This window comes from Pleurodeles waltl, chromosome 4_2 (genome assembly GCF_031143425.1).
Source record: "Pleurodeles waltl isolate 20211129_DDA chromosome 4_2, aPleWal1.hap1.20221129, whole genome shotgun sequence".
Classification (NCBI taxonomy): domain Eukaryota; kingdom Metazoa; phylum Chordata; class Amphibia; order Caudata; family Salamandridae; genus Pleurodeles; species Pleurodeles waltl.
Window position 1 is genome coordinate 386,022,857 of NC_090443.1, and position 16,062 is coordinate 386,038,918.

A 16,062-nucleotide genomic window follows, 5' to 3' on the forward strand; every position below is an offset into this window, starting at 1 on the left:
ATTAGTTTGTGGATGGTAAGGTGTAGTGAATTTATAAGTCACTCCACACTCATTCCACATGTGCTTTAGGTATGCTGACATGAAGTTGGTACCTCTGTCAGACACCACCTCCTTAGGGAAACCCACTCTGGTAAAGATACCAATGAGGGCCTTGGCTACTGCAGGGGCAGTAGTCGACCTAAGGGGAATAGCTTCAGGATACCTGGTAGCATGATCCACTACTACCAGGATATACATATTTCCTGAGGCTGTGGGAGGTTCCAGTGGACCAACTATGTCCACACCCACTCTTTCAAAGGGCACCCCCACCACAGGAAGTGGAATGAGGGGGGCCTTTGGATGCCCACCTGTCTTACCACTGGCTTGACAGGTGGGGCAGGAGAGGCAAAACTCCTTAACCATGTTGGACATATTGGGCCAGTAGAAGTGGTTGACTAACCTCTCCCACGTCTTGGTTTGTCCCAAATGTCCAGCAAGGGGAATGTCATGGGCCAATGTTAGGATGAACTCTCTGAACAGCTGAGGCACTACCACTCTCCTAGTGGCACCAGGTTTGGGGTCTCTGGCCTCAGTGTACAGGAGCCCATCTTCCCAATAGACCCTATGTGTTCCATTTTTCTTGCCTTTGGACTCTTCAGCAGCTTGCTGCCTAAGGCCTTCAAGAGAGGGACAGGTTTCTTGTCCCTTACACAGCTCTTCCCTTGAGGGTCCCCCTGGGCCTAAGAGCTCAACCTGATAAGGTTCAAGTTCCAAAGGCTCAGTTCCCTCAGAGGGCAGAACTTCTTCCTGAGAAGAGAGGTTCCCTTTCTTTTGCTGTGTTGCAGTTGGTTTCCCAACTGACTTTCCTGTTCTCTTGGTAGGTTGGGCCATTTTTCCAGACTCCAGCTCTACTTTTTCACCCTGTGCCTTGCATTGTGCTCTTGTTTTCACACACACCAGTTCAGGGATACCCAGCATTGCTGCATGGGTTTTTAGTTCTACCTCAGCCCATGCTGAGGACTCCAGGTCATTTCCAAGCAGACAGTCCACTGGGATATTTGAGGAGACCACCACCTGTTTCAGGCCATTGACCCCTCCCCATTCTAAAGTAACCATTGCCATGGGATGTACTTTTCTCTGATTGTCAGCGTTGGTGACTGTGTAAGTTTTTCCAGTCAGGTATTGGCCAGGGGAAACCAGTTTCTCTGTCACCATGGTGACACTGGCACCTGTATCCCTCAGGCCCTCTATTCTAGTCCCATTAATTAAGAGTTGCTGTCTGTATTTTTGCATGTTAGGCGGCCAGACAGCTAGTGTGGCTAAATCCACCCCACCCTCAGAAACTAGAGTAGCTTCAGTGTGGACCCTGATTTGCTCTGGGCACACTGTTGATCCCACTTGGAGACTAGCCATACCAGTGTTACCTGGATGGGAGTTTGGAGTGGAACCTTTCTTGGGACAGGCCTTGTCTCCAGTTTGGTGTCCATGCTGTTTACAGCTATGACACCAGGCCTTTTTGGGATCAAAGTTTTTACCCTTGTACCCATTGTTTTGTGAAGAGGCTCTGGGCCCACCCTCCTGTGCAGGTTTTTGGGGGCCTGTAGAAGACTCTTTACTATTTTTAGTTTTGGTTGTCTCATCACCCTTCTGCTGGGGAGTCTTTGTGACCCCTTTCTTTTGGTCACCCCCTGTTGAAGTCTTGGACACCCTTGTCTTGACCCAATGGTCCGCCTTCTTTCCCAATTCTTGGGGAGAAATTGGTCCTAGGTCTACCAGATGCTGATGCAGTTTATCATTGAAACAATTACTTAACAGGTGTTCTTTCACAAATAAATTGTACAGCCCATCATAATTACTTACACCACTGCCTTGAATCCAACCATCTAGTGTTTTCACTGAGTAGTCAACAAAGTCAACCCAGGTCTGGCTCGAGGATTTTTGAGCCCCCCTGAACCTAATCCTGTACTCCTCAGTGGAGAATCCAAAGCCCTCAATCAGGGTACCCTTCATGAGGTCATAAGATTCTGCATCTTGTCCAGAGAGTGTGAGGAGTCTATCCCTACACTTTCCTGTGAACATTTCCCAAAGGAGAGCACCCCAGTGAGATCTGTTCACTTTTCTGGTTACACAAGCCCTCTCAAAAGCTGTGAACCATTTGGTGATGTCATCACCATCTTCATATTTAGTTACAATCCCTTTGGGGATTTTCAACATGTCAGGAGAATCTCTGACCCTATTTATGTTGCTGCCACCATTGATGGGTCCTAGGCCCATCTCTTGTCTTTCCCTCTCTATGGCTAGGATCTGTCTTTCCAAAGCCAATCTTTTGGCCATCCTGGCTAACTGGATGTCCTCTTCACTGGAGTTATCCTCAGTGATTTCAGAGTTGTTGGTCCCTCCTGTGAGGGAACCAGCATCTCTGACTATTATTTGTGGAGTCAGGGCTTGAGAAGCCCTGCTCTCCCTAAGTAGGACTGGAGGGGGGGAATTTCCCTCCAAGTCACTATCTTCATCCTCTGAGTTGCCATCCTCAGAGGGGTTGGCCTTTTCAAACTCTGCCAAAAGCTCCTGGAGCTGTACTTTGGTAGGTTTGGGGCCCATTGCTATTTTCTTTAGTTTACAGAGTGACCTTAGCTCTCTCATCTGTAGATGGAGGTAAGGTGTGGTGTCGAGTTCCACCACATTCACATCTGTGCTAGACATTATGCTTCTAAAAGTTGGAATACTTTTTAAGAAACTAAAACTGGTTCTAGAATCTAATTCAAACTTTTAACAAACTTTTAAACTCTAAAAGAAATGCTAATCAGGATCTAACACAAGGCCCTAGCAGGTCTTTTAAGAATTTAGAAAACTTTTCAAATTGCAAAAATCAACTTCTAATGACAATTTTGGAATTTGTCGTGTGATCAGGTATTGGCTGAGTAGTCCAGCAAATGCAAAGTCTTGTACCCCACCGCTGATCCACCAAAGTAGGAAGTTGGCTCTGTATGTGCTATTTCAAAGTAAGGAATAGCATGCACAGAGTCCAAGGGTTCCCCTTAGAGGTAAAATAGCGGTAAAAATAGATAATACTAATGCTCTATTTTGTGGTAGTGTGGTCGAGCAGTAGGCTTATCCAAGGAGTAGTGTTAAGCATTTGTTGTACATACACATAGACAATAAATGAGGTACACACACTCAGAGACAAATCCAGCCAATAGGTTTTTGTATAGAAAAATATCTTTTCTTAGTTTATTTTAAGAACCACAGGTTCAAATTCTACATGTAATAGCTCATTCGAAAGGTATTGCAGGTAAGTACTTTAGGAACTTCAAATCATCAAAATTGCATGTATACTTTTCAAGTATTTGACAAATAGCTGTTTTAAAAGTGGACACTTAGTGCAATTTTCACAGTTCCTAGGGGAGGTAAGTATTTGTTAGTTTTACCAGGTAAGTAAGACACTTACAGGGTTCAGTTCTTGGTCCAAGGTAGCCCACCGTTGGGGGTTCAGAGCAACCCCAAAGTCACCACACCAGCAGCTCAGGGCCGGTCAGGTGCAGAGTTCAAAGTGGTGCCCAAAACACATAGGCTAGAATGGAGAGAAGGGGGTGCCCCGGTTCCGGTCTGCTTGCCGGTAAGTACCCGCGTCTTCGGAGGGCAGACCAGGGGGGTTTTGTAGGGCACCGGGGGGGACACAAGTCCACACAGAAATTTCACCCTCAGCAGCGCGGGGGCGGCCGGGTGCAGTGTCGAAACAAGCGTCGGGTTTGTAATGGAAGTCAATGGGAGATCTAGGGATCTCTTCAGCGCTGCAGGCAGGCAAGGGGGGGGGTTCCTCGGGGAAACCTCCACTTGGGCAAGGGAGAGGGACTCCTGGGGGTCACTCCTCCAGTGAAAGTCCGGTCCTTCAGGTCCTGGGGGCTGCGGGTGCAGGGTCTCTCCCAGGTGTCGGGACTTTAGGTTCAAAGAGTTGCGGTCAGGGGAAGCCTCGGGATTCCCTCTGCAGGCGGCGCTGTGGGGGCTCAGGGGGGACAGGTTTTTGTACTCACAGTCTTAGAGTAGTCCTGGGGTCCCTCCTGAGGTGTTGGATCGCCACCAGCCGAGTCGGGGTCGCCGGGTGCAGTGTTGCAAGTCTCACGCCTTTTGCGGGGAGCTTGCAGGGTTCTTTAAAGCCGCTGGAAACAAAGTTGCAGCTTTTCTTGGAGCAGGTCCGCTGTCCTCGGGAGTTTCTTGTCTTTTCGAAGCAGGGGCAGTCCTCAGAGGATGTCGAGGTCGCTGGTCCCTTCGGAAGGCGTCGCTGGAGCAGGATCTTTGGAAGGCAGGAGACAGGCCGGTGAGTTTCTGGAGCCAAGGCAGTTGTCGTCTTCTGGTCTTCCGCTGCAGGGGTTTTCAGCTGGGCAGTCCTTCTTCTTGTTGCAGGAATCTAATTTTCTAGGGTTCAGGGTAGCCCTTAAATACTAAATTTAAGGGCGTGTTTAGGTCTGGGGGGTTAGTAGCCAATGGCTACTAGCCCTGAGGGTGGGTACACCCTCTTTGTGCCTCCTCCCAAGGGGAGGGGGTCACAATCCTAACCCTATTGGGGGAATCCTCCATCTGCAAGATGGAGGATTTCTAAAAGTTAGAGTCACCTCAGCTCAGGACACCTTAGGGGCTGTCCTGACTGGCCAGTGACTCCTCCTTGTTATTCTCATTATTTTCTCCGGCCTTGCCGCCAAAAGTGGGGCCTGGCCGGAGGGGGCGGGCAACTCCACTAGCTGGAGTGTCCTGCTGGGTTGGCACAAAGGAGGTGAGCCTTTGAGGCTCACCGCCAGGTGTGACAATTCCTGCCTGGGAGAGGTGTTAGCATCTCCACCCAGTGCAGGCTTTGTTACTGGCCTCAGAGTGACAAAGGCACTCTCCCCATGGGGCCAGCAACATGTCTCGGTTTGTGGCAGGCTGCTAAAACTAGTCAGCCTACACAGATAGTCGGTTAAGTTTCAGGGGGCACCTCTAAGGTGCCCTCTGTGGTGTATTTTACAATAAAATGTACACTGGCATCAGTGTGCATTTATTGTGCTGAGAAGTTTGATACCAAACTTCCCAGTTTTCAGTGTAGCCATTATGGTGCTGTGGAGTTCGTGTTTGACAGACTCCCAGACCATATACTCTTATGGCTACCCTGCACTTACAATGTCTAAGGTTTTATTTAGACACTGTAGGGGTACCATGCTCATGCACTGGTACCCTCACCTATGGTATAGTGCACCCTGCCTTAGGGCTGTAAGGCCTGCTAGAGGGGTGTCTTACCTATACTGCATAGGCAGTGAGAGGCTGGCATGGCACCCTGAGGGGAGTGCCATGTCGACTTACTCGTTTTGTCCTCACTAGCACACACAAGCTGGCAAGCAGTGTGTCTGTGCAGAGTGAGAGGTCTCCAGGGTGGCATAAGACATGCTGCAGCCCTTAGAGACCTTCCTTGGCATCAGGGCCCTTGGTACTAGAAGTACCAGTTACAAGGGACTTATCTGGATGCCAGGGTCTGCCAATTGTGGATACAAAAGTACAGGTTAGGGAAAGAACACTGGTGCTGGGGCCTGGTTAGCAGGCCTCAGCACACTTTCAATTGTAAACATAGCATCAGCAAAGGCAAAAAGTCAGGGGGCAACCATGCCAAGGAGGCATTTCCTTACACCTGCCAAGTCACTTTAGAATGTTCCTATGCAGCCTATAGGAAAGGCTACAGTGTTCAAACTTCTTCATCCAGTTTGTTCTTGAGGTAAATGCATTTAAATGCCTAAACAAATTAATATATTTTTCAGAAAATTCCTTCACAAACCTTTTTTATATTAGAAAACCCCTATAAAGGAGTGCAGAGCAGTGCAGCCCATAGGCTGCCATTAGTAATGAAAAATGAGACTATGCCTTTAAGAGCAGCCAGTCCTCCAGTATCCTATCATGCCTAGAAAGAGGCAGTTACCTCAGTTCTTTTTGCAGGCAGTTCTAAGCTGATAATAATGATTAACCTAATTAAGCAATCTGTTTGCTCCCCCGGGGAGGTGAGAGGGTTGCTTATGACTATCATGGAAATACCCATATGAGAAAACTTGAGTTACAGGTAAGAAACTATACCTTCTCTCGTAGGGGATTTCCATGTATAGTCATAAGCATTGAATAGAATAGAATAGCAAGCCCATCCCATAACACGGGGAGGGGCAGACAGAACACTCCGAAAACACTCTCTCAAGCAAAGAGGTTCCTAAGAGAAGCCTGTCCTACTTGAGCATCTGCCCTAGCATCAGAGTCAAGGCAATAATGCTTGGTAAAGGTGTGACTAGATCTCCAAGTTGCAGCTCTACAAATGAATGCTAATGGAACATTCCTCAATAAAGCAGTCGTTGCCGACTTGCCTCTGGTGGAATGCGCTTTTGGTTTGCCCTGTACAGTTTTCTTACCTAGTTGATAACAAAATAAAATACAGGAGACTATCCATCTCGATATTGATTATTTGGAGGTGGCTAAACCGGTACGGACCGTACCATAATTAACGAACAGTTGTGAAGTTCTCCGAAGGAAATTAGACTTATCTAGATAAAATTTTAGCACCCTTTTTACATCTAGAGAATGGAGAGCTCTCTCTGCTGGGGTAGATAGGTTTGGAAAGAAAGTAGGTAAGGAAATTGACTGGTTGATGTGAAAGTCGGATATAACCTTGGGCAGGAATTTAGGATGTGTCCGCAGAAGTACTTTGGAGGAGTGAAATACTGTTTAAGGCTCGTGGGTACAGAGGGCCTGGATCACGCTAACCCTTCGTGTTGATGTGATTACCACTAGAAAGGCCATCTTCCAAGTTAGGTGTTGGAGAGATGTCTTGTGTATGGGTTCAAATGGATGTTGCATGAGACATGAAAGGACCACATTAAGTTCCCATGGTGGGGGAAGGGCACCGAACTGGAGGAAAGACCTTCTTTAACCCCTCTAGGAAATTTTTGATGACTGGAATCCTAAAGAAAGAGGTTTGTGAAGGAGTTTTCCATTAAGCAGTCAAAGCTGCCAAATGAACTCTTATTGAAGAAAGTTGCAGGCCAGATCGAGCCAAATGTAACACGTATGGGAGAATGACATCTTCCTTGCAAGATGTAGGGTCTAGCTCCTTAGAACACCAGATGCAGAACCTTTTCCACTTGAAGGAATATGCTGAACGGGTAGATGGACGCTTCGCCTCCTTTAGGACTTCCATACAATCCTGTGGAAGGTTTAGATGTCCGTACTGGACTAACTCAGGAGCCATGCTGCCAAATTCGAGGAGCGATTGGGGTGTCTCATTTGTCCTCCAAACTTCGTCAGGAGGTCCGGTCTGCAGGGTAGCCTGAGATGTGGACGGAGCGATCAGTGAAGGAGATCCGGGAACCACCACTGTCTCGGCCACTCTGGTGCAATAAGGATCATTGTAGCTGACGTCAGAGAGTTTGAGGACTGCTGGGATCAGTGTAATTGGTGGAAAGGCGTACAGAAATTTGTTGGACCAGTCTATCCACAGAGCATTCCCCAGCGATTCTGGGTGGTAAAACCTGGCGGCGAAGGCACAGCATTTCATGTTTCCTTCTGTGGCGAAGAGGTCGATAGAAGGTGTACCCCACAAACGGAAGATGTCTTGAGTAACGTCTTTGTTGAGCACCCACTCGTGGGTCTCTTCTAGAACTCTGCTGAGGGCATCCGCTTGCACATTCTGAACCCCTGGAAGGTGGGTTGCCACTATGTTCAATTTCCTGGCTAGGAGCCAGTGCCATATTGTCTGGGACTCTTGAGACAAGACTCTGGATCTGGTGCCCCCTTGCTTGTTCATATAGTACATAGTGGTAGTATTGTCTGTACCAGCAAGTTGTCGGCGGTGATTGAGGGGAGAAAGGCCTTGAGAGCTAGGTGCACCGCCCGTAGCTCGAGGAGACTGATGTGGTATAATGATTCCTTGGGAGACCATCGACCTTGTATTTGCAGATGATGCATATGAGCTCCCCATCCGAGGAGAGAAGCATGTGTCACCATAGTCTGTGCTGGAGACTGGACGGAATGGCATCCCCTTTAAGAGATTGGCTGGAGAACACCACCAAGTTAGAGATCTGATTGTGTGGGTGGACAGACTAATTTGGTCTTCCCAGTTTCCAGACAGTTGATTCCATTCGTCCTCCAGGCATTCCTGAAACGGTCGCATGTGGAGGAGAGTGTTGGGTGTCAGAAAGATGCAGGAGGCCATGGAGCCGAGAAGTGAGGAGACTCTGCGCACTGCTGGGTGATGCATTGATCGGAGAGCCCGACACTTCCGGAGAATGGATAAGCGTTGTTCCTCCAAAGGACACTTTTGCCTGCAGTGTGTCTATGGTAGCTCCTAAGTAGTGTAACTTCTGGACAGGAACTGTTGTTGACTTGTGAAGGTTGACACGAAGGCCTAGCCGATACAGGAGATCACAGGTCATCTGGAAATGCAGTTTGGCTTCTGCACAGGTGGATGCTTTGATTAGCCAGTCGTAGAGATATGGGTATATGAAAATCAGATTTTTTCTGAGATGTGCTGCCACCACCGCCATGCACTTGGAAAAGGTTCTGGGTGCTGACCTGAGACCGAACGGTAGGACAGCGTATTGGAAGTGATCTTGACCCACAACAAACCTCAGGAATTTCCGATGCTTCTTCGTAATGGGGATGTGAAAATACGCATTGTGTAGGTCCACTGAACAAAGCCAGTCCCCTTGCTGAATCTGAGGATATATCTGGTGTAAGGATAGCATCCTCAACTTTTCGTTTCGGACCCATATGTTGGCAATTTTGAGGTCTAGAATGGGTCTGAACTCTCTCTTGTCCTTCTTTGGGATGGGAAAGTGTTTGGAATAAATGCCCTTCCCCCGTTGGTTGAGGGGAACCGATTCCACTGCTCTCTTTTCGAAGAGGTTGGAAACTTCCGCCTTTAAGAGGTCAAGGTGCGCAGTGGAGGGTTTTGGCGGAATGGTTGGAGGCGGTGTGGAAAACCTGAGACAATATTGGTTAACGAAGTTGGGGGGGGGAGGAAATTCTCAGGGTTTTTCAAGCTGTAGGTTGTCGGGAACACTGATTGGACGGTTGGGTCGATTGTCCTCTCTGTGCTTTACGCTGAGGCTGATAAGATCGTTGGTACTGCTGGTGAGATCTTGTAGGGGGCCCATTGAGGGGTTTGAACCCTCTGCGTGGTGTAGCGGCATTGGAAAGGTCGGAAGGACCTTCATTGTTCCTTAGGCTTGTCAAGACCCACTGCTTTTAATGTGTCCACCTCAGCCTTCATCCTTGCCATTTCATCATCTGCATGGGATCCGAATAGAGTGGAGCCTGAAAATGGCCGATTTATAATGCGTTGTGGAGCATCCAGCTTCAGTGAAGTAAGCCGCAGCCATGAATGTCTCCTTAGTGTCACCCCATGGCAATATGAATGCGCCGAGAGTAAATACGAATCCGCCGCTGCACTGATGATCTGATTCGAGACCATAGCACCCTCCTTGGCTATTTCTAAGAAATCCTCTCTATGATCTCTCGGGAGATGCTCTGCAAACTGTAATATGGAATCCCATAAGGACCTATTGTATCTGCCCAAAAGGGCTGTTGCGCTTGCAGTTTTCATGGAGAATGCGGCCGAACTGCAGACTTTACGGCCTGTTGAATCTAGTCTTTTACTCTCTTTATCCGGGGAAAGAGGTGGAAGACGGCCATTCTGTACAATGTTTAAGACCCAAGCGTCTGTTGTAATTTTTTGCCACTCTACCAGGCAATTGCTGACGCTTTCGCACCACCAGAGCGCACCATCGGACCAGCACTTCATGAAAGGTGTTCATATCAACCGGCGAGGACCGAGGTGGGGGTGAATCTGATAAAGTAGGAGAGTAGTCTCTGGTAGAAGACCAAGAATCTCTCTCACAACCCCTTGAACATGATCTACGTCTAGATCTGCGGTGAGATCTTGAGCTGGATGAGTGATGGCCATGTCGTGAACGGTGGCGCGAAGTAGAGCGCGGTCGTGCTGGGACACTGATAGGCACTTGAAGTGGTGCAGGTGCTGGTAAATCCTGATCCGTAGGTCGCAGTGTCTGTGACTGAGGAGAAGCTGGTGGGAACTCTGGTGGAGGAGATGCACGAGTGGAAGGCGACGAAGGAAGCAGCACTACCGAAGTAGAGTGCTCTGAGGAAGAATAAATTCTTCTTTGCATCTACTCGACGTCGATGCTTTCCTCGACGACCATGGGCTCCTCGACGTCAACGTTGTGCGGAACCTCGATGTCGACACATGACGCCTACGTTTCCTTCTCGACGTCAATTCCAACTACGTCGTGGAGTCTTCAACGTCGTGCGGTGCCTTGACGCCTATATGACGCCGAGCCGGACTTCGATGGAGAGCATGTCGGCGCCGTACCTCCTCAACATCGATCTTCGACCGGGATCGAAAGTGTTCTACCTGAAGAACGCCTCTCAGACCTTCCACGTCCACTGGAGGCTGAGGTATGAGCTCTGGTGGAAGACTGACCTTCCCCTCGCTCAGAAGTCCCACTGGTTCCCTGGCGTCCTCTCTCTGCTCTCCCTTGAAGGCGAATCTTCTCTCTGTCACGCAGTGTGTGCCTGGAAAATGTGACCGACGTAGATGGTGTAGGGGGGCAACCATCGGAATTGCAGGTCTTGTTGTAGTCGGCATGAGGAAGACTTCCATTGCAGGCTCTAAGAGGCCAGGTACCAGAGGTAGCAAAGGTCTGGCGGCTGTACGCTGTTGGACATTTGTTGAATAAGGAAGGCATTTTTTTGTGTAAAAATACCTCAATTCTCTCAAAAAATGTTCTCGATTTTTTAAGAAAATAACCTAAATAGGTCGTCCAGGGTCCTATCAGCAGGAGCCTGAAAAAAGAACTGAGGTAACTGCCTCTTCTCTAGGCATGATGGGATACTGGAGGACTGGCTGCTCTTAAAGGCATAGTCTCCTTTTTCTTCATTACTAATGGCAGCCTATGGGCTACACTGCTCTGCACTCCTTCATAGGGGATTTCTGATATAAAAAAAGGTTTGGGTGTAGGAATTTTTCTGAAAAATATATTAATTTGTTCAGGCATTTAAAAGCATTTACCTCAAGAACAAACTGGATGAAGAAGTTTGAACACTGTAGCCTTTCCAATAGGCTGCATAGGAACAATCTTAAGTGACTTGGCAGGCCTTTCTGAAGTAAGGCGAACATGGACACTTAAGTTATATTGGAAAAAGTGCTCCGGGGTCCCCGCAGGCAGGCTGGGAATATTCAACGCTTATGAATATAAATGGAAATCCCCTACGAGAGAAGGGATATTTTCACATCTTTCCAATGCAGGCCCCATCTGGCTAGATTTGTTGCCTAAATGTTAGGTATGCTTTGAGCATTTTGCACATCAAATGCTTCAATGCATTTCTGAAACAGGTTTTTCTGGGTCTGACAGTCTACATGCCTTGTATAAGCTTCTGAAAGGTGGCACTCATCCTACTGACACATGGAACACAGCACCCTGTGTGTACAATTCTATGGGTAAATATATTGAGGAGAAGTGCTCATCTGTGCATGCAGCAGGGAATTATTCTAAAGTTTATGACTAACAATGAAGAACCTATCATGCAAAAGCAGTCATGATACAATCCCAATCAGAAAGCCAGACAATACCATTTTAAATTGCCCTCCTACAAACAGTGGCACAAGAGCAGGAAATTGTTTTTTAGGCAGAGCACAAATGCACGGGACCAGATGTACCACACATGGGCGAGATGCAGCACATACCTGAAAAAGGGATTTTTCAAATCAAGAAGGTTGCTGGACTTGGAGCCGGTCTGATCCACCTGGGCCACAATACTGATGTCATAACTTTGCCTGGAAGGAAAGAAAAAGTTAAAAGAATCTATGGAAAAGAAGCAAAAGCAGAACACGTTAAACATGTAACTCTGAATGTAACTCAGATTACTGGGTAACATTAAAGCTATGTAGAGCTTTAAATACCGTAACAAGGATTCTGCAATTCAGAATTAATAGGCATTAGCAGCACTGCGTATGAGCAAGTGCTGGCTGATCTGTGAAAACCACACATCAGTACAGAGGTTAAGTAGCAGAGCACCATTTGGTTGACAGTACTGATAAAGCTGGAAGTTCAGCAAGTCAAGCTTAAGGTGTACTGGCAGAGCCCTGTTAGAGACCTAATACTAAGACACAATGAATTGCTCCAGGTTACAACTCAGAAGCTCACGTACCTTTCTGCCTGTGTATCAGTGCTAGGACACCAGATTTCTGCATTTCAAAGTGGTGGTGCATTGACTGAAGGGTGCAATTGCCTGAGTAATAGTGGCACAATGTGCCCTAAACAACCCAATACAAACTTTGGGGGTAAATAGAAAGTTTTTATTTCACAGAGAAAATATTTACTTTCTTCCAGGTTGAATGGAATGTTCCCAAGGTATCCAACTTTCAAGATCCCAAAAATGTAAAAGGGAAGGCGATAAAAATAGATCTATTTAAATATGGGACGTAGGAAGAAGACACCTTAGTGCACTTCCACAGAAAGGGAGACCCTACGAGATGATTGGTCATGCTTTTCTAAAAGACTGCACTGGGGTGTTGGGTTACATAAAGTGTGAATCGTAGAAAAGCAAATGAAGAGTACACACACGTTCCTGCAAGGTCACAATACTTTAGACACGAGGGAAATGGATAATTTATGCCCCCGTCAGGCTAACTGGCAAAAACGGTTCATTGACCAAAATAGATGTGTTTGGCTAGATAGCAATGTATAAAGAAAATTCAGAAATCTGCTCTCTATACGAGGAATTAGCTCACTTATGACTTTTCACATAACCGAGTAAGATACAAGAAAGTACAACACCCCTTATGGAGGAGAGCAATACGGGACTCTGATCTATATAGAACAGCATTTATCAGCACGTGAGAAGTAGATCATGGCATGACTTCCGGGACATCGGGAATCAATACAAATATCCTCCCCCACCATCTCAGTCCCCCCCACCTCCATCATTTCCTTTTTTTCCACAGACAGCTACACAGCCACTCACCTTTTGTTGGCTATAAGGAGGACAGTCCCTGAGAGTGTATCCCCTGCCTTCGTAAAAAGGGGAGACTGGAGCAGGCACCGCACCTGGTACCAGTGAGTCAGAGGTTCGGTCGGTGCTGTAGAAAGCCAAACTGTCATTCTAAGCGAGAGAAACAAGGAGAGTCAGGGGTGAATGCAGAAGGACCAGCAGAAAGAATAGGCATCAGTTGAAGAATGTTATCATCTAAACCTCAGAATATCTATCCAGAAAGCATAGATCACTTTGTAAGAGTTATGAAGCAGATATATGGGCAACGTGGGAGGCAACAGAATGGAGTTACAAGTGAACACACCAGTTTTTGGATAAGCAGAATTCTTGCTAAATACTGCTATTTTACTATCATCGGAAGTTGAGATTCTATTTCTAAAGTCTATTTCTATTGGTCAGAGATAACTGTGGAACAGGGCATCACTCAGGGAAGCAATGACAAAGGCCACCTCAGTATTCCCAGGGATTTAAACGAAAATCTTGATGTGCTATCCACACTCTCTCATCAACATATTCTGCGCCTTTTTCAATAGAACAATCTAGAATGTACAGTTAGCACTATAAAGTGGATTTATCTGAAAATTCACCCATTTCTCATCAAAAAGAAAATCAATGCAGCATAGCCATTATTGTTAATGTGCATTCTGGCATTCCATGTCCTTTTGCTTCTTCGTGAGGCTGTTTATCTCAGAGAGGCCTTTTCTGTGGCAGTGGTTATACCGAAAGGTACTAACTCTGAAACAGCTACAGGTGCCAACCCTTACTCACCCTAGATGATTAATGACGGGAAAATAGAAATCAACAGTACAGAATAGTAAAACATATATAGATATAACTGAAGTGTAGTTTGTGCAACAGCAATGACAACAGATGGCTTACTCTGTTTAGTTGCTCATACAAAATGCTGCATGAACCACTTGGGAGCGCTTGTCCTCCACGTTTCACAAGATAAGCTGCAAACGAAACATTCAGTGGAGCATCCAAGTAGCATTGAGACAGTGTAAACATCTTTAAGGCCATAAGGACTGGTGGGCCCAGTGTGGTTTCTGGATTAGTGCAAATGGATATTAGGATATTAGAGGTAAGTTTGGAGGTGGAGACAGTAAGGGAAGGAGCAAAAAGACTGTTGATATTTTTTGGGAGGGTGTGCGTTTAACAATCTTACATTCAACAACGGTGCCTAGAACAAATATAAAGTTCCTTTCCTGAAAGCCAGTTGAATTCCAAGACAACTGTAACGAAGACGATGGACCCCCCCCCCCAATGGGTTCGGTAATGTGAGGAACATAAGTGGACAAAGGGGTTTGACATCCGCAATGGGAGAACCTGAGAATGAACCAGAAACATGCTATGTTATCACATTAACAGTTCTGTGTAAACTGCCTGAGCTCATAAGATAAAAATGCTGAAATTAGTACTTAACAGACACCCCACCTTCTTGTTGTGTATGAGGATTGCTGTCAGACAGGTCTATTTAGAATTCCCTCACTTCTATAGCCCAGTCCAATTCTGTAACCACCACTGGGAATGTAGATCCAGTGAGCCACATCAGTGTGTTACTCAGCCTTATCTCTAACAAGTCACTTATCCTGTAAATGTCTGTTCGGGGAATGTAGTACTATAGATGCACATGCTGTGCACACCAGCGCAGTCTAGTGTTAGGCTCTGTTAGACCTATCAGCCATAGGTTGTCTTCCACCAATGTTTTGCCTCTCTCCATTTTTTCTCATTCCATTTTTGCTGGCATTAGGATACTGCGCACTTTACCACTGCTAACCAGTGCTAAAGTTAATGTGGTCACTCCTTATAACATGGTCATATTGGCTTATCCCCACCTGGCATATTTAATATACCGACAAATCCTTATTATGGTGTACTACCTATGCCCTGTAAATTAATTGCTACTAGTGGGCCTGCAGCACCGCTTTTCCCACTCTAAGTAGCCCTTTCTATGTATCTCAGGCCTGTCATTGGAGAGCCTGTGTGGGTGCAGCTTTAAACTGCCATGTCGCTTTAGCATTATAAACCATTTGCCAGGCTCAAACCTTCCTTTTTAATGAAAAAAAGTCACCCCTGAGGTATGTCTTGGGCAGCCCAAAAGGCAAATGCAATATATTAAAAAAATTGGACATGTAGTTTTACAGATCTAGGTAGTGAAAAACTCAAATTCGTTTTTCAGTACTGCAAGGCTTATCTCTCCCATACAATAAAACTGGAGGTGCAGCATTACATTTTAGAAGTGTTATTTCCAAATGGGAAGAGAGAAATGGTTTGTTTGGTGTCTCTGGAATCCTACTTTAAATTCCTAAAGTACAGTGAAGTCGGATTTTAAATTGCAATTTTGAAAATGCCACTTTTAGAAAGTCAGCATTTTTTGCCTTAGCCATTTGGTGCCTACAGCCTCTGTCAGATCACAGGACTGGGTGTAGCTGGCAGTTGGGCTTTGTGTATTCCTCCCAGACAGTCACACCCAATGGGAGCTTACACGTGAAGGGATGAGCCATCATTGGCAGGATGGGAGGGAGGAACTGGTCTCGACCTCCAATAGGAATAGGTTGTGGTCCTGTCGACACACAATGGGCTTAACAACCCACATTAAGTTTAGCCGGCTTGAAGCCAGGGAACGGGAGATAGGTAATTCCTGGCACTTCAAAGACACGGTCTAGAAGCCTCTCCCACCTTCCACAACCAGGGCACCAGTGTATATGAGAAGGACCTCAGACAGAACACTTCAGTACCCTTCTAGATTTGTGGATACTCTGCAAGGAAATAGGACTGCTGTGCTGCTGATAGGAATGCCACAATGCTGGACTGTTACTCTAAAAGAGCTGCTGCCTTGTTGTGCTAAACTGCTGACTACTGCCCCCCTGCCTGGGGAGGAAGATCTGAACCTGCAAACCATCTTGAATGCAGGACCCCAGAGTGACTCAAAGGGCTAGTCTGCTGGCCTCCAGATCTGATTCTCCGGGACATAACGGGCTCCCCAACAGTGCCTGGACCCATATTCAACGA

At 46.7% G+C, this 16,062-nt stretch overlaps 1 protein-coding gene across 7 annotated transcripts in view; it reads right to left on the reverse strand.

The window, feature by feature from the left end:
- The window catches only part of CARM1 (coactivator associated arginine methyltransferase 1), a 224,240-nt gene that overhangs the window by 44,056 nt on the left and 164,122 nt on the right, over positions 1 to 16,062 (reverse strand). For all 7 annotated transcript variants that reach the window (XR_011202794.1, XR_011202795.1, XM_069231523.1 and 4 more), the window contains exons 11-12: positions 13,024 to 13,161; positions 11,744 to 11,833 (exon numbers count right to left, since the gene is read on the reverse strand). Coding sequence is in view for 5 of the 7 variants with exons in the window: in XM_069231523.1 (XP_069087624.1) it covers positions 11,744 to 11,833; positions 13,024 to 13,161 (228 nt within the window). In the remaining 2 variants the exon portion in view is untranslated. The remainder of the gene's footprint in view (positions 1 to 11,743; positions 11,834 to 13,023; positions 13,162 to 16,062) is intronic.